Source organism: Danio aesculapii, chromosome 21 (assembly GCF_903798145.1).
Source record: "Danio aesculapii chromosome 21, fDanAes4.1, whole genome shotgun sequence".
Taxonomy (NCBI): Eukaryota; Metazoa; Chordata; class Actinopteri; order Cypriniformes; family Danionidae; genus Danio; species Danio aesculapii.
The window spans coordinates 28980060-28999912 of record NC_079455.1 but is presented as its reverse complement, the minus strand read 5'-3'; the positions used below and the strand labels follow the sequence as shown (position 1 = coordinate 28999912).

Below are 19853 nucleotides of genomic sequence, written 5' to 3'. Positions count from 1 at the left end.
TATTCTTTTTTAAATACTTCCCAAGTGGTGTTTAATGGAAGCTTTTTTGTTTTACTTTGGCTGGAGTAAAAGCAGTTTGTCTGCATTTTTAAAATTATTATTATAAAACTATCTATCTATCTATCTATCTATCTATCTATCTATCTATCTATCTATCTATCTATCTATCTATCCATCCATCCATCCATCCATCCATCCATCCATCCATCCATCCATCCATCCATCCATCCATCCATCCATCCATCCATCCATCCATCCATCCATCCATCCATCCATCCATCTATCTATCTATCTATCTATCTATCTATCTATCTATCTATCTTTCTTTCTTTCTTTCTTTCTATCTATATTTTTTTATTTTTTCGATTGGCTACAGAACAAATCATAGTTGTCCAGTGGCTTGCCTAATTAACCTAACTTGTCTAGATAACCTAATTAACCTAGTTAAGCCTTTAAATTGCATTTTAACCCACTGAAGTAACGCCACCATGATCATTTTTTTTCTTATCAGTGCAAAAGACACTAAGGGCTCTATTTTAACAGTCTAGGCAGAAAGTCTAAAGTGCATGGTGCAAAAGCATTAGGGTGTGTCTGAATCCACTTTTGCTATTTTAAGGACGGAAAAATATGGTTTGCGCCACGGTGCATGTGGTCTAACAGGGTTATGCTTATTCTGAGTTATGCATATGTTTTGAGAAAAACGCACATTAAACCAATCAGAGTCTCATCTCCCATTCCCTTTAAGAGTCGGTTGGAAATAGCGTTTGCTATTCACTATTTACATGGCGCACTTTGTAAGTGATAAAACTGAATGCTTCACTAGCGAGAAAACAGACCATCTGTAGCACAAGCATAAAGAACAAGCCTTCCCATTTGGTGCTTAACTTTTTCTTTACTTTACACCTTTACTTTCGAATAAATGAACAGTAATAACGAAGTGTGGTCAAAAAACAAAGTTATATCCAAACACAGGTCCTATGCCCCACATGGACCAAAACCCAACAGGTGGACAAATCTAAGCTTGTTTTTATTAAAACAAATATAAATATGCATATAATAAATACTACTACTACTACTAATAACATTATACAAAAGCAAGTTGCCATGAATAAACTGAAAAAGCCCCTTGACATGAAGAAGGCATGGAGGCAGTGGTTTTTATATTTATGTAGAAAATAATATTTTTCTAAATATTTTAATCCTTTAATTCTTTTTCATTTGTAAAGATATTTGTGTATTGCTGTACATCCTGTGTGTATTAAGCAATATATATGCTTTTAAGGCACACAACTAATGCGCTCTGCGCTGGACTTTAGACCTGATTTCAGCTGGTCAATGGCGCGGTCTGTTTCAGTTCCAAAAACTAGCAATGCGCCAACAATGCGGCTTAACACACCTCCTCTCTAGACCGGAACACCCATAAGTTCACAAAGCGGTACAAATGGATTTGTATTTAAACAACGTGGCGCCAAACGTGAAAATTAGGGTTGTGCTGGTCTGAAAATAGCAACACATCGCGCAAAACACGTCTTGCACCCTATTACGCCGGGTGTATGATAGGGACCTAAGACTACTCTGTTGATTTTGTCACACAAATAGGTGTTTTACACCAATCGAATCTGTTTGGTCTCTACTTTTTTGTGTACACTAACAATAACAGCAAAAGTGTGTGCTTTTGCAAAATTAGGAAAATAAACAGTCTCTCTGCAAACTGTTTTTAGAAACACATCACTAAAATGAACTGAAACTGTGAAAACAACACACACAGAGATGAGACATATATGTATAGAAAGCTTAAAGTGTCATGTTGAAAACAAATATTGTTTAATAAAGTAATCAGTATAAAACCAACACTATGTCTTAGTTTCTCAGTCTGAGCTCATTATTTTAAGGCAACTACTTTGTTATTTTGAATTTAGGCAGACGCGTCATAAAAAACTGCGGAATCTGCACTCCTCTGAATAATAGTATCTTGCAAAATAGCTAAAAAAATATTATGTGCTGTCATCATGGCAAGACAAAAAAATTGTTAACGCAAATTAGTTATTTAAACTCTTATGTTCAAAATATGTTCAGAAATCTGTTATAAACTAGTTTAATATAGTTAGTTTTTGTCTCGTTTCTAGTCTAAATATCTAAAAAAATCTTAAGCCAAGAAGAATTTTTGAGGATAAGTAGAAATTATTATTTTGTTTAAAAAAAAAAAAAGAAACAAGTAAAATGGTGGGGTAAGCATACTAACCTAAAAACAAGTCGTTTGCTTACCCCACTGGCAGACCTAAATCAAGATTTTTTACTAGTCTAGAAAATGCTTCTTGATTTAAGAATGTTTAGAAATCAAGACTAGATAAAAAAAAAAAAAAAAAACATTAATTAAGAAAATCACGTTAATTGATGTAACATTATCAAACACAGGTTAGAAGTTTGATATTAAAGTTTGTGTTTTTTAAAGGACTTGTCATGATATTGAGAGGATTCTGGAATTTATTTAGAAAAATGCCCTGCTTCAAATTGCAATCAAATATGATTTATTGTGGTAGTGTTGTGCTTGTCAGAAATTAACTGGACTTGTGACTAAAACATGAATAAAAGTAATACAAATTATGCAAAAAGTAATTTTAAATCATTACATATGGCGTGATTGATGTATGCAACATCACAAAAAAATGTGCACAATGCAAAAGTACAACAAACTAGATATTAATAATTAAGTGACCAAAAAAAAAGGAGTTAGCAGCAGTGATAAATGATTAAATAACCAAATGATACAGCTGCTTTAGACAAACAAGTGCTGCATTTGGAGTTCAGATGCATTAAAATCAATATTTTACTAAAAGCTAGGGCTAGGTGGGTGTCAAATACAATGGCGGACACTGGACTCAAACAGGCTGAGAAATTCTCATTTAGCATGCATTGCCTGTACTCTGATGTCTACAGCGCTGGTCTCAGGTCGCGTACAGTGCCATTGTTTCAGAGTCACCATCTTTTTTTCCCTTGTTGCGACAGGATGGCACACCTGGCTGATAACCTGCTGGACTTGGATGTGTTTAACCACTCTTGCACACAGGCCCAGCATACTAACTCTATGAAAGTACAGCTTTTTAAATGAGCCCCAGGAGAGTCAGTCACACAAACCTGCCTTCAATACACAGGCCTACTATCAAAACCAAAGCCTTACTCCTGAAACATAATGACTGAGTAGCAAAGTTTGGTCACACTTTATTTTGATGGTTCATTTGTTGAATTTAAGTTATATTGTATCTACATGTCAACTAATTCTATTTAGATTATAAGTAGACTGTTAGGTTGGGGTAAGGGTTAGTGTAACTAGCAAAGCTTCTTATGGTCAGTTAAATGTCTATTGATGGAGCAGTATCAACAGATATTAAGCAGGACAGTCTACTAAAGCGGGTCACACACCGGATGCACCGCTCAGCGCGCTACACGGCGCACATGACAGTTAAAATTATCGGACACCAGACGCGCACATTCGCATTGCACACGAAACTATTCAGATGGCACTCTGTGGCATGGCAGAAATATGAACAGTGTCCTGAGTTGTGGCTGGGTGCCGCAAACAGCCGCCGACTTGCTGCGCCAGTGTGTATACCCTGATAGAAACCTATGTTTAGAATTCTGAAATGTATGGTGCTGAGCGGCGCTTCTGGTGTGTGACCCCTTAATACTCAACTGAACCATCAAAATAAAATGTTACTCAAAGTTTTTAGCTAAATTATATAATTAGTGTACCAATCTGCTTCACACTTTGTATGGAATATACACATTTCAGTGATAACGGCAGACAAATTACCTCAGACAAACACACCGCACCCAAACACTGCAGTGCTTTTAAATTTTTCTCCATAAACTATTGCATCTGCAGCAATGTTTAGTCTGTTTGTCATTCTCTGGCAAAACAGTTGATGTTCGCCTAGTTATGAGAGATGCCAGTGCAGCATGAGCACAAAGCGCACTGACAATGGTGAAGGAATCCACACGCTTGCACTTGTAACTTCAGGTCAGAATAACAGCACATGAAAATGAGTGCCGGATAGCAGCAGTGAGGAGATTTTAAATAAAACAGGATGTAAGGTTGTCGCCAGAGTGGCTTTTGGGTTTCTTTTCTTGTGCATCCCAGCCACTAGCACCCCATCTGAAAGAGTTTTTAGCATAGGGGTAATGTACTCATCCAATTTTACAATTTGTAATGTTGTAATATATATTTGAAGAATGATTAGTTCCTTTTCTTGAATGCTCAGATTTGATTATCATGGTTTGTTTTCTTTACAGAGTTTAAGGTTTACTGTATCATTATTATTCACATCTTAAAGTTTGCACTGATTGTTCAGCAATTACACTTTACCACTGCACACACTTTGTAACATTTTATTTATCAAGTTTAAGAGACTCTTTAACACTTATGTTTATTTTATTATAAAGTGATGAGATGTTTTGTTTAAATATTTTAGTCTTGAATGTTGAAACTATTTGCCTTAGTAATGTTGGTAAATTAAATTAAAGTTGTTAAAAAAAATCCCAATAGTCCGAAAAGGATTGTTAAAAAATATTGAATAATTATCGATACCGAATGATATAAAACATGATATTGTGATAATTGTTTTGCAAGGTTCCTAGTCCTAGATGTCAGAGACTTATTTAGTATCTTTTAAAAAGGGGGCAGAATATTTCCCCTTTAAAACTAACAGCTTTACAAAATGAAATCTGAAAAAGTCAGTTTCAATTGTAATCAAAATAGTATTACTTTATATCTTGTGTCAGACCCTGACAGACTAAATAGAAAAAAACTCAAATATTTGAATAACAAAAAAGGTCGGAGATTAAGAGACACACCTACTGTACTTGTTATGTAACTACTCAACTGTTTAATGGTATTTACCAGCTGCAATAATGTTAAAAAATACACTACCGGTCAAATGTTTGGGGTCAGTAAGATTTTTAAATGTTTCAAAATAAGCTTATCCTGCTCACCAAGGCTGCATTTATTTAATCAAAAATACAGTACAGTATATATTATTATTATTAATGGTAATAGTAATAAAAGCAATAATGACTGGAGTAATCATTTCATTTGAAACTACGTACAACAAGAAAGCAGTTATTTTACATATTTTTAAATATTTAACAATTTAATATTTTGTTTTATTTAATAAATGCCGCCTTGATGAACAGAATAATTTTCTTAAAAAAAAAAAAAAAAACTGACACCAAACCTTCGACCAGAAGTGTATATATGATACAAGCTCAAAATGAACTTGATTTTGTTTGATGTATTTGGAAGCTTGGTTCTTATTTATAATGACTGGTATGGCTTTGTCTGCCATCCTGAATGTATTTCACCAAGTGTGTTGCAGTTCTCAATAAAAGTATCTGCCAAAAATGAGCTACAGACAACTTACAAAACAGCATATTTAAGTTGGACCAGCCTCAATACTGTGCCTTTTTCTCTTTCCATAGGCATCTCTCTAGGTTGTGAAACAGCAGAATAGTTGAACAGCGCCTCAGTTTTGTGCGTCAGTGTCCTGGATATATTACCTGGAGTCCTGCTGTGTAATGCTCATGTACAGTTCCCAGGTTGTGTCCTCTTCAATCGCTCCATGAGGCACCAGCAAACTCACTCCTAGCCAAAAAACAAAACACAAACACACACACACACACACACACACATACGCACGCATGCACACGCACACGCACACACACACACACACACACACACACACACACACACACACACACACACACACACACACACACAAAAGCAAACAATTTATATGATCTGACAAAATGACGGAATGGGACTTGGATGCTAAACTGGAACAAACAAAAGTTCCTCTTTTGGAAATGCTCTTAATTTCCCTGAAGCCCTTTCAGTGTAATGAATATTTCGACACAAGGCCTGGAATTACGCAAAAAAAAAGGGCTAAACATTTTTCTTTTGGGACTCGTGAATGACAACATGTCTTCTTAAAAATCAATTTGAAACCTTCCTTCTGTGTACGATGTGCACCTTGTGAAGTGACGAGGCGTCTGTAAAGTTGTTAGAGTCACTATTCGCCTGTAAAGGTCTTAAAAAGGCTTCGGCACGCTTCAACAGATGCACTAGCCTCTAACCTTTCTCACACACTTCTGCAAGCCTGTCAAGACTCTTTACTGCATGTGACAGGATCAGAGGTGGAAAAGAGCAAGGGAGTGTAAAAGAGGGAGAGAGAGATGGACCCTAGAGACTCCTAAATCAATGCCGCCCTGCTGGTCTGTCTGCTTCTCTGTCAGTTGCCCCCTCTCTCAGCCGCTGGGTGCCGTGCACTGCCACCGGATATACTGAGTGTGTGAGAGAGGAAGACAAGAACAGAGAGATGGAGAGAGAATACAGAAGAGACTAGTGTGCTTGCATACTAGTCTGTATTTCCAAAAGTGACGAAGCAAGTAAGTTTGGCTGCCCACTTAGATAGGACATGTAAACAGCTGTAAATATCATGTAAAATAATCACATGAACTCGATCCCAGTGATATTGTCACATCATACAAAAACTTGAATCTGATTGGCTGAGAACCTTTTCATCAAATCTAAATATGAACTTCCTTGTCATATATGCAATTTGCATATATTGTCATATGCAAACACATATATAACATTACAGCTAAAATATTTCATTCCAATAGTTATATACTGTATCATATTATACACAGCATGTGAAATCCAAATATGAATTTCGTTGTCATATAAGTAATTTGCATACATTGCCATATATCAGGGGAATGCTGTTGTTGTTTCACAATGCATTTTGAAGAGTTTTCAAGACAATAATGTAATTATTTAGACTTTAAATATGCAGTGTATTTGAAAGTAAAATGCCTATTTGAAAATGTGTTTTGAGAGCTGTATTATATATTTGGATTTGACGACTAGTACACTACAAACAGATTTTTTGGGCCCATGAATACGCAGCTACGGACGATACTAGCAAGTGTGTCTTAAGCAACAAGTCAGAATATTATAATAATTGATGAAAGGTTTGCAGCATCTAATACTAGCAGGTCTAATGACACTGATGAAAAATTCACATTATAAATTACAATCAAATAAATATTAAAATGGAAAACAGTATTCTAATTGTAATAATAATTTGAATAAAAAATTGTTATCTTTACCTAAAATAGACACTTTCTTACTCACATGAAGTTTGCTTTGTTTTGTCTATTTATATATTTATTTGATTTATACCCTCTCTTGATTGTCCTTCAATCTCTCTACAGCAGGCATCCATTAAAAACACACCTGCATTGGGCACCACCAGTCGTCCTCCGCCATGCCCGAACACCCCGTTGGTCCTAAGCGTCCGCTTGCCATTAGTCATACTGGAGATCAGCGCTGGCTGGATGGAGGTCAGCTGACTCTTGCCCCTCCCACCCAGAGTGCCCCCTCCGCCCCCAATCTCCTGCACCACACCGCGAGGGAACGTTTGGGACGGGGCTTTTGCATGGTACTCTGCCCTTTCCGAAACACCCAGCGACACCATGAAGGAGCTGTGCACTTTGACTTTGAGGTCTGGAAGGGGGTCAAAGAGGGCAGGTTCAGGGATGAGCTCTTTCTCCATGGAGTCTGGGAAACAGATGGGGCTGGTGTAGGTTCGTGACACCGTAAGGTCGGGCTGCATGGAAGAGTTCATTAACAGAGGGTTACCTGGAACACAGAGCAGGAGATATTTATCATTTATTGTGTCTGGGTCTATTAACTCATTCACAACCATTTATGAGTCCAATTTTTCATATGCTACGTTTCCATTCACCTGTTTTTATGCTCATTTTGGAATATCACAAAACTATCTAAGATGCAAAAAAAAAAGAGATAACGATAATGCATTTACGAATACATTTTAGCATGTGCATCAAAAAAGCGATTTTGTTTTAACAAAATAAATCATGTAACAACAAAAATAAGGGATGTCATTAAAAGAAAAATCAGTGGGCTGACCACATCGTAAAATACCTGAAATATTGTTATGGTCATTATAAAATACCTTAGCCAAAGTCCATCATCAAAGTTGTATTATTCTGATATTATTACTTTCCAAAATTGGGTTTAGCGGCTGTGCTCCTAAAGAGAGCTCTCGTTCCTCTAAAAACGTCCACAGGTTCATAAGAAATGTCTAATATAAGAAAAAACGGCCTCATTGGCTTCTCCTATCAACGTAAAATCCATTTTTCTTTTTTATATTTGGCAGCAATTTATAAGGAAGTGACAATTTTGTTCTCTTTTACTCATTGGATTGAAATGGTGAAATGATTTATGCAATATTCCAGTTTTGCACATAAATTTAATTCACATATTCGGATGGCTAATGGCAACATAGCTAATGTTAAATAGTACATTTAGGTGGTGCTATGGACCTTCGGAAAGAGTACAGGATTTATGGAACCAAAAACAAGCAAAGAAGAAGCACATGTGATAGAAGCATTGTTTATATAAATGCAGGTTAAATAAAACATTGGATACCATGACTGTACAAGCTTGCGAAGTACATATTTTGATCATAATTCTGAATCCTATTCTAAAAAAAAGAAAAAAATTCACTCAAAAATTTTTTTTTCTAGCTGCTTTTGTTAAAACTACTTATTCAAAATAAGCTGAAACAACACAATTCTTGAGACTTTATTTGGACGAGGTAATTTTTTATGTTCAATCCACTTAAATTTGTTAATTTAACTTAATCCATTTGTGTTAGGACAACATGAATGAATTGTGTGAAACCCTGCATTTTTACAGTGTCATCTCTGTGTAGACTTTTTAGCCAAAAATCTTTAGCATTTTAATAACACTTACCCAAATTCAAGTATTCATAAAATGCATTAAGGCAAAATCATTTTTATTTATTTTTAATGCATTTTCTAAAGTCTTTCTCCTTTGCATCATCTTTAAAAGTTCTTAAATTGACCGAGACACAGCTTGAAACTTATTTGTGTATAAAACAGATACATTGCAGTGAATTTTTGGGCTATATTTTGGAACACTGGGCCTTTGATAATATATCAGCATACATCTACAGGCTCAGCAATACAGTACAGCACAGTGCAAAATGTCTATCATACACTTTATGTTGACCTGCAGGCCTTCTGAGCCTGCAGAATTCAACTGAATCTCTGCAGGTTCCCAAAGAACTCAAACATCCATCATTCAAAAAGTTGACTACATTCCTGGGCTGGCTTTGCATGTTTGTTTATTAAATCATTTAATATTTACTAGATGTGAAATATTTATCGAACACTAAATAATTTAGGAATGTTTTCAGTTATCAGCACGCACACAGTACTCCTGGCAACTCAACATTTAATTCCATTCTGCAGAATTCAATGATCTTTTTATAATCAGCTCAGAAATTGTAAAAACATACACTCCCAGGTAAAAAAAAAACCCTATAGCAATTTATAATAAATTTACATTTAAATACATTTTTGAACCTTGTTACCTAAATTAATCTGTTGAGGTAATTCTATACTTGCTATGGTAACAATATATGCAAATGACCCAATACTGTAGTTTTCTACAACTATAGAGTATATTATACTATACATTAATTTATTCATTCATTTTCTTTTCTGTAAAGTCCCTTTATTAATCTGGGGTCGCCACAGCGGAATGAACCGCCAACTTACCCAGCATATGTTTTACGCTGCAGATACCCTTCCAGCCGCAACCCATCTCTAGGAAACATCCATACACACTTATTCACACTCATACACCATGGACAATTTAGCTTACCCAGTTCACCTGTACCACATGTCTTTGGACTGTGGGGGAAAATGAAGCACCCATGGAGCGAACATGGGGAGAACATACAAACTCCACACAGAAACACCAACTGACCCATCCGAGGCTCGAACCAGTGACCTTCTTGCTGTGAAGCGACAGCAGTACCTACTGCACCACTGTGTCGCCTATTATATTATACACTACAGTAAAAATTAAGTGTGCTAGAGTATTTATTACAGTTTATACAACAGTTCTGTCTGGTTCTCAAATCTGATTGGCCATGAGATTAAAGAAATATCAGCACTCTTACAGCCTCTTTACCCTTGTGTATTACTCTGCACACACGAGTGGCAAGCAGAGGACTATAGTTTGACAATTATTGGAGCTGTTGGACAACATAATGTTCTTTTGAGGTATTTTTAGGTGAGAATAGTAGTAGTTGTTTAGATTGCAACAATGCAGTTTATTTATAAGGATGGTGCCTATTTTTAAATGTTCATAAATTCAGAGATTCAGCGCATTGAGCAGAGCAGAGTCATGCCGAGCAGAGCAAAGCCGGTTGACGTTCCGCCACAAGATGGCGACAGAGAGCGCATAATAATTCCTTAGGGGAGAAAAAAATATTTTTTCAGCAATCGTTTATATAATTATGAGAAATCTCTGTAGACTGATGGCATTTCATGCCGTTTAGCCTTATAATCTTAAAATGTGAGCAAAATCCCGTTTTGTCATCATTTTAGACATTACGCAAGAGAATCATTCAAATGCTGTGACGTTTGTGAAGTAGTAACGGTTTCTGCTGTTCTGACGGTCAGCTGCAGATGTGTATGAATGGTGGAAGAAAGTAGTTCTTCTTACCAAAGGGTTTTTGAGACTCTCTGTGTTTAATTTCCTTTTTTGTATACACAATGCCATCAAACGGTTGTACAAGTGCAATATCACACTCGGCCTGCGGCCTCAAGCCAACGCACGCCTCTCACCAGTGCCGATATACAGCGATATTGCACTGCTACTCAAGTAATATTGCTCATTCATTAACCCACTATAGTTAATATTGTGCTAAAGCATTAACAAAATAGTACAGTATAGTACAGTATACCATAGTATAGTTCAAAAACACTATAGTTTTTACTAATTTATTGTAATATTTTTATAATATATGGGCTGATTTTGTGTGACCTTATGCTAAAATAAAATTAGTGTGTTTGTGTAGCTGATATTTAATTTAAACCAGATGGTTATTTTTTTTATTAGAAAATAACTAGCAAAACTAATTAGCTTACTCATAACAACCTTTCAGAAGTAAATATATTCTACCAAAAATAACAAATTTAAATTAGATTTACAATAATTATTTAAATAATTATCAAATAATAATTGAATAACTGCTTCTTTCACATACTTTGTTATCCTAAAAGTAAAAAAAAAACACTTTTTAAGGGGAAAATTTACCCCAAAAATTTTAATTGTCATTTACTCAGCGTTACACTTACAAGTTTCAAAACGTTTTGAACTTGTAACCATTGATATCCATAGTATTTGTTTTTTACCATGGAAGTCAATGAATACAGGTTTTCAGCCTTCTTCAAAATATCTGCTTCAAACTTTGTTTATTATATTTTGGTTTTTTCATTAGTTTTAGTTTTTATTTAATTTTGACTTTTTGTTTTCAAATTCAGTTAGTTTTAATTAGTTTTTAGAGGTAGATTTACGAGTTTTTATTAGTTTCTATATTTTGAAATTGCTTAGTTTTAGTTTATTTTTTATTAGTTTCAGTATTAGTTAGTTAGTTTTTTTTTTAATTGGGTGCAAGATACAAAATCACCAGAATATTGTATAATAATTCAACTAAAGATATATTTTTGAAACCTGTATTCAGAGGACACATGAACACTATCATCTACCCATCCTCAAATTCAAATACAACAGCCCACAAGATACTAGGCCTAAGTACAGTTAAACATGTGTGCAAGACTGCTTCTGGGGTTACATACAGAGTAGTGATGGGAAGTTCAGATCTTTTCCGTGAATCGGATCTTTCGTGACGATCCTCCCATGTTAGGACTCAACATTTCAAAAATATATAGTTAGCGATCATAATTGTAGTCAGTTAAAACATCTCCATGATCTGGCTTCTCTTTAAATTTGTCATTTAAATTCAATTACGACTTTCTGTTATGAAAAAACTTATGCTTCGCCAGATCCTCTCTTTAAGCCCTTGGTTTACCTGCACTGCAGTTGTTCATGCTTAGTTCAGTCACAGCAGTCTGTCATGTACTCTTTGTGTTCAGTTCACTGAATCACACACGCACATTATTATGAGTTCACGTGTTCTCAAATCTGATCTCTGAGTACCATTCTAATAGCTGAATAATGCAGTATATATTGGTTTATTTCGAGTCAGAGCAGTTTGAAGAACAGTCATTACAGCAGTCATTCAGTTTTACTGGAGACGCAAATGATTCAGTTAAATTCAGGAACTTGTTCAACCGGTTCACTTAGAAGATCCGGTTAAAAAAATGATTAGTTTGCGATTAGGATCACTAATATAGAAATAAAACTCACTATTGGACACAAATGTGTTAAATTAATAGATTTGTGTCAGCTACGGTTGTTTTTAATGCTGTCACCGTGCTGCTGTCTTGTACAGTCGTTGTTTTTGTCGCGGGAACAACAGCGAGGACTGACTACAGGAGGACTGGCTTGATCTGGCCAATGGCAGCAGGATTACAGACTTCGAGGTGCTGTATGGCTCAAACACCTGGCGTAAAACTGGCAGCATGAAGTAAATAGATTTACTTCTAAAAGGCTTACAATAGGCTTATGAATTAAATACATTTACAAAGCCTAAAATGAAAGATGTTTTGCTATCATTTTAGTTAGTTTCAGTTAGTTTTGTATGAATGCAATACAGTTTCAGTTAGTTTTAGTTAACGAAAATGATTTTTCAATTCTAGTTTTCGTTTGTTAGTTTATTTTCGTGAACTATAATAACCTTGATCTGCTTTTGTAACTGTTGAGTGCGAGTAAAGTGTAAATTTTAATTTTGAGGTGAAAACTATCCCTTTAACATTTCATATTTCACTAAATATACAGTTTTTTATTTATTTATTTATTTTACTTTAATGGCAGTCAATGTAGACAGATGCTTGTGGTGTGTTCCAGATGGTGGGTGACATCCACCAGCAGGTCTAAACTGGATCATGGTAACCAGCCAAACCTTGATGTGTAGCCCTTGCAAAACTCTTACCGTGAAATTGAGAGAGAAAAAAGCAGTTCTTAAAGTGATGAATTATGATGGAACAGAATGTCTCCACTTATCAAAATGAACCATCGAGACAAACCCAACAACAATCTCGCGATTATTAGAAGCAGCTGCTCCAGCGGTGTGAAGTGATCCCACTTGTTTCATTACGAGCTTTGACAGATCGCGCAAACGCTTCACACTCGCACAGACACCCCTCAATCTGTTTTATTCATCAAAAAGCAATGGCTGAACGAGAGCACTTTCCTCAGAGAGGTGGCAAAAAGAGGTGTGAGAGGGACTCATTTTCTGTTTCTCAGATTGGACTGAGGCCCAGGAGGACAGACTGCGGCTCGCACTCCAAACCTCTCGTTCCGCACATCTTTTCAAAGTCTGAATGTGCGAGAGTTGTCATGCAGGGCTAAAGGTTTCGCTCTTTATGACAGCAGTTGTCTTGTGTGATATGAACGTCTATCAGAGTCGCTCTCTGCTGTTGGTGTATTGGCAGTGCTGTCAAAAACTGTCGCTAGGCAACATGGCTATTGCCACCATATTTCAAAGTGTTTTGTGGAGTTGTAAATGCATCAGCGAATGAGAACAGATTTCAAATAGTGATAAGATCTCTGGGCAAATCTTTAAGCGAACTGGCACATTTCAGGCAGCTAGCCATTTGTCCATCATTATTGCATTTGAGCAAAATCCCGTATTCACTAGTTATGTTTCAAACATTTTGCCATATCTAATGCTGTGTAAAACAACATATAATACAAATAAATAAATTAATAACGAAAATAAATAAATAAATGTTCTTTCTTTCTTTTTCTTTCTTTCTTTCTTTCTTTCTTTCTTTCTTTCTTTCTTTCTTTCTTTCTTTCTTTCTTTCTTTCTTTCTTTAATAATATAATAATTGCAATAATAACAGTAGTAAAATACTGATCTCATAATTTAAAAATAAATTATACTTAACTATTAATAATAATAATAATAATAATAATAATAATAATAATAATAATAATAATAATAATAATAATAATACATAGTAAAGTATTTCATAAACATTTTCATTTAAAAATATTTTTATTATTATTATTATTATTATTATTATTATTATTATTATTATTATCAAATTATCATTATTAGCAATAATAGCAGTGGTAAATATTGAATTTTATGAATAAATCAAATGAAATAGTACCACTACCACTAATAATAACAAAGCTATCAATATATATAATAATAATAAATATTAATGTATTTAATTATATTTTTCATTCAACATGAATTATTATGATTATTATTATGATTATGGTGATGATGGTTATACTATTATTATTATTATTATTATTATTATTATTATTATTATTATTATTATTATTATTATTATTATTATTATTAGCAACAATAACAGTAGTAAATACTAAATTTAATGATTAAAGGAAATGAAATAGTAATGCTACCACTAATGATACCAAAGTGAAGTGTTTTTTCCCTCTCCGCTGTCGCCACTGGCTTCCATGGTTCGGGATCTGTAGAGCTGCGCATCGTTGGATTTGCTCTTCAGTATTTTGACTCTCAGTAGTGATTATTAAACCACACTGAACTGAGCTAAACTGAACTGAACTTAAACACTACAAACTGAACTACACTGTTCCTATTTACTGTTACCTTTTATGTGAAGCTGCTTTGACACAATCTACATTGTATAAGCGCTATACAAATAAAGGTGAATTGAATTGAATATATATATATATATATATATATATATATATATATATATATATATATATATATATATATATATATATATATATATATATATATATATATATATATATATATATATATATATATATATATATATATATATATATATAATATAATTTTTAGCAATAATAACAGTATTGTATGAATAAATAAAATGAAATTTTATTTTCTTTTCATTTCATTCATTCTTCCATTTGCTTAGTCCCTTTATTAATCAGGGGTCGCCACAGTGGAATGAACCACCAACTTATCCAGTATATGTTTGACACAGCACAGCGGATGCACTTCCAGCTGCAACCCATCACTGGGAAACATCCCTACACACACATTCACATACATACATACCACATGTTTTTTGGACTTGTGGGGGAAACCAGTGCACCCTGAGGAAACCCACGCGAAGACGGGGAGAACATGCAAACTCCACACAGAAATGCCAACTGACCCAGCCGGGGCTCAAATAGCGACATTCTTGCTGTGAGGCGATTGTGCTACCAATATTACCCATTGCTGCTATTATTATTATTATTATTATTATTATTATTATTATTAATATTATTATTATTATTATTAGTGTTATTATTATTAGTAGTAGTAGTACTATTATTCAAAACCATTGAGATTTAAATGTAGCATAAAACAACAGTGTGTTTTTTAGACCCTGAACAATTCTATGCCACCTAATTAATATTCATGAGCTTGCCTTGATATTTTATAAAATGTCTCTTTCCTTGCTTTTCGGATTTTTACATGCCCATCTACAACACTTTCCATTCATCCATCCATCATTTCATTGATGTTTTCAGCATTTGATGGGTTCACCGTGGCATCTATCAGCTCATGTGTTTTGAAACTTCCAGTCTCGACATCTGGTGATCGGCATGTGTGTCTGTAGTGATGGTGGTGTTTAGTGGGCCGAGGAGAGTGATAGCACCGTGAACGAGCCCCATTACTGAACAGAACTAGTGCTCCGCTCTCTGCACCCCTCCATCAACATCAATCTCCTTTCCTGGGGGCGTCAGACGAGCCAGAGGAGAGAAAGAGCAGAGAGACATGGAGAGTAAATCAACTAACACCCTAAAGCAGAGACGCAAGAAGACAAGAAACACAGTGAGCTGAAAGAAGGCTCCCAAAAAAAGTATTGCTTTAAGGTATCTTTTTCTTACTCAGGTAAAGTGGAAGTAAAGGGTGCAAAATAAAGGCTGCGCAATGAATGATCTTTTTCTCTGCAGAAGGTTTAAATAACAAAGTACTTTATTTTCTATATTCATATCTCTTTCACAATAATTTATTTTGTGTTGGGTCTGGTAGTTTATACCGAGATTGTGATAGAATGTGATTTAGATTTTTTTTCAGCAATAAACAGTGCAGCAAGCTTAATTAAGTAGATGAAATAAAATAAAATAAAATTATAACACAAAATAAAATGATAAATAAAATAAAATTAAATAAAAAAATTTTACTTAATAAAATGTTATAATTTTTTTTTATAAAATTAAATAAATAAAAATAAATACAATTTAAATAAATTAACACAATATCGGAAAAAAATTCTAAATGAAAATAATTCTACTGGTGAAAGTAAAGTAATAGTGATTCAAAACCTCCTTAACATCTGAATAAACAGTAAAAAACAAGATAAAATAAAATAAAGTAAAATAAAATAAAGGCAACGCGGTGGCGAAGTAGGTAGTGCTATCGCCTCACAGCAAGAAGGTCGCTGGTTCGAGCCTCGGCTTGGTAAGTTGGCATTTCTGTGTGGAGTTTGCATGTTTTCCCCATGTTCGCATGGGTGTGCTCCGGGTGCTCCAGTTTCCCCTACAAGTCCAAAGACAGGCGGTACAGGTGAATTGACCAACGTGTATGTGTGTGAATGAGAGTGTATGGGTGTTCCCCAGTAATGGGTTGCAGATGGAAGGGCATCCGCTGCGTAAAACATATGATGTATAAGTTGGTGGTTCATTCCGCTGTGGCGACCCCTGATTAATAAAGGGACTAAGCCGAAAAGAAAATTAATTAATGAAAATAAAATAAATTAAAATTAAAGAAAATAAAAAAAAAATAAATCAATAAAATTAAATTAAATTTAAATAAATTTAACACAATATAGGAAAGAAAATTCTGAATGAAAATAATTCTACCAGAGAAACTAAAGTAATAGTCATTCAAAACCTCCTTAAAATCTGAATAAACAAAACAAAAAGATATAGAAATAAAACAAATATTAATAAAAATATGTTTTTAAACTGTATAAAAATATACAAACTAGACAAAAATAAAATTACACAAATAATATATAATTAAAGCACATAAATAAAGCATACTTAAAACTTCAAAATGAAAAGAAAATGAAAACAAAATGTATGATGAGTCTTAAAACAAGAAAACAGAAAAACAGACAGGTTAAATCAAAACTTCCTTAACATTTCAACAGTTTGCAGGTTCAACAGTCCAAGCTGAATTAACAGTAGAGACAATAAAAAAGGGAAGAAATTTTTCCACACTGCTGCCCCGCAAACACTACTGTATAATTATGACATGACTCACATCTGCAGCAGGGTCAACTTGTTGTGTTTTTTGCTCACCTTGCCTGGCACTTTTGAAGCTGAAGGACTGAAATCCTCCAGTCAGTGCAGAAGAATCGATGACATCCACGCCGTATTCGCTCTGGTTCCTCCGGTACAACGTCACAGCAATGACCAACACAACCACAGTAACAACACCCGCAGCCAGACCAGAGTACAGAGCCACGTCATTACTGCTCTCCACATCAGCTAGAAAAACACAGAGAAACACACAAATGATCACCGTCACATTCTGTTTGTGTTCACTTTCTCTTTTAATGGACTTTCCATTTGTATTTCCTTTTGTTTCCTTGTTCCATTGTATTTTAGTACATCTAAATAATCTAATCAGTTTATGTTTTCCTTTGTCAGATATTGCTGTGATATATGCAGTATTATGTTTGGCTTTTCATCTATTTATCAAATTGATGATGTCATATTGGGACAATTACAAATGGGGCACCTACCCCTAACTCTAACCATAAATGCATTCTTATTAAAGGTCCCGTGAAATTAAAAAAAATATATTTTCATGTTAAATTCGTTCTGTTCATTTCAGTATGTTTTAAAGTTATCTATAAGCTAGTGTGCTCCAAAACAGTGACAACATTTGCCATCATGTCATTTTCATGGCTGGGAATCAGATGAGAATCAGATGAGAATCAGCACCTCCAAGTCCAAGGCTATGGTGCTCCACCGAAAAAGGTGGTTTGCTATCTCCCGGTTGGATTAAAGTCCTTACCTCAGGTGGAGGAGTTTAAGTATCTTGAAGTTTTGTTCACGAGTGAGGGAAGGATGGAACGTGAGATAGACAGTGACAACATTTGAAAATATAAAATCGATATAGACATTAAGGGCCCTATCATACACCCGGCGCAATGTGGCGCAAGGCGCAACACAATTGTTGTTTGCTAGTTTCACCTTGGCGCTAGAGTCATTTTGACGTTGCTCGTTCTGACGTTGCTATTTTGAGAAACTTTAATAGACTGTTCAAAAGACCAGAAGAAAGCCGGTCTATTGTCCAGCACAGAGCGCGTTAGCTATGCGCCTCGCTTACACATTGCTTAATACAAACAGGATGTACAACAATGCGCAAATATCTTTACATATGAAGAAGAATTAAAATATTAAGGATATATATAGAGGATATAATAAGGATATATACAGGATATAAATATATAGGATTAAAATATTACAAAACATATTATTTTCTAGCCTACATAAATATAAAAAAACATATTTCATGCCTTCTTCATCTGGGAGGGCTTTTTCAGTTTATTCATAACAATTTGCTTTTGTATAATGTTATCATTATTAGCAGTATTGTTCATTTTATGCATATTTATATTTGCTTTATTAAAAACAAGCTTAGATTTGCCCACCTGTCAGGTTTTAGACCATATGGGGAATAACATGTGTATTTGGATATAACTCAGTTTTTTTGAACACACTTCGTTGTTATTGTTCATTTGTTCATTTAGACTTTTTATTGTTTTATTTGTTTTTATTTAAAATAAGCACCTTTGTGATCTTCTATGAGATGACAAGAAAACAAACAAAATCTAAACAAACAGAAGAATAGGTTTGGGTGAAAGGTGGATTTTAACCTGGGTCCATTAAAAGTGCCCCCTAAAATGCTTCTAACACCCTAGGCCGATTGTTTTCAACCACGTTTCTGAAGGACCCCCTACAATGCACCTGTGAACACGAGGGGAGATCACCCAACCCGACATCAGCCTGATCTCACGAGGAAATGTAATTATTTTACGTTTTATCAACATGTTTCTGTTTTTAAAAATAAATTTCCCTCAATTAATTTTTTTTTCTAGTTTTTGTTTTTTCAGTACATATTTTTTTTTAGCACCAACTCAAAAACAACAACAACAACAACAAAAAACACAATTTGCACAACGAAAAAGAACTGAGTAGGTTCAATCCAGTTTTATCAAAATCAGTAAAAACTGATTCACTTTTATTGAGTGAATTTTTTTATTTGGCTCAAACATTTAATCTGATAACACATTATTTGTATTATTAGCACATTATTAGTGAAGATACCTCTAATTAAGTTTCACCTAAAGGCTTGTGCACATCCAGACGCTTGCACTTATTGCAGCATTGTTCAAGATGTTTTTCAGCAATTTTCACTGGTGATGAGCACAGTGAATGTGCAAAATCCCTCCCTGGTGTTAGACTGCACTTAGAAGGCAGAAATACCCTGGTACACATGCAGCACCACATTCATCTTCCCTTAGTGAATCTTCTTCATTGTTAGGAAAGTGTGCTTGCCTACAGTAGGTAATTTTGTGCTTGAGCACCACCGAGTCATGTTTGCTGTAACTTCAGCAGCTTCAGGCACGTGAACAAAAGTGCCAATCTCATTGGTCAACCAGTTTTAACGTGACACATTAAACTAAAAAAATTTGCCTGAGGCATTTTTTATTTGTTATTATTTGGTGTGCAGACTGTGCACAGTCACACTGGCAACCTTTGTTTAGTCACGAGTCGTTAAGTG

General features: G+C 34.7%; 1 protein-coding gene across 2 annotated transcripts in view; it reads right to left on the bottom strand.

The window, feature by feature from the left end:
* The window catches only part of unc5da (unc-5 netrin receptor Da), a 357817-nt gene that overhangs the window by 36275 nt on the left and 301689 nt on the right, over positions 1-19853 (bottom strand). For both annotated transcript variants that reach the window (XM_056446616.1, XM_056446617.1), the window contains 3 exons: positions 17360-17548; positions 7295-7699; positions 5554-5638 (listed from right to left, as the gene is read on the bottom strand). In XM_056446616.1, the coding sequence (XP_056302591.1) occupies positions 5554-5638; positions 7295-7699; positions 17360-17548 (679 nt within the window). The remainder of the gene's footprint in view (positions 1-5553; positions 5639-7294; positions 7700-17359; positions 17549-19853) is intronic.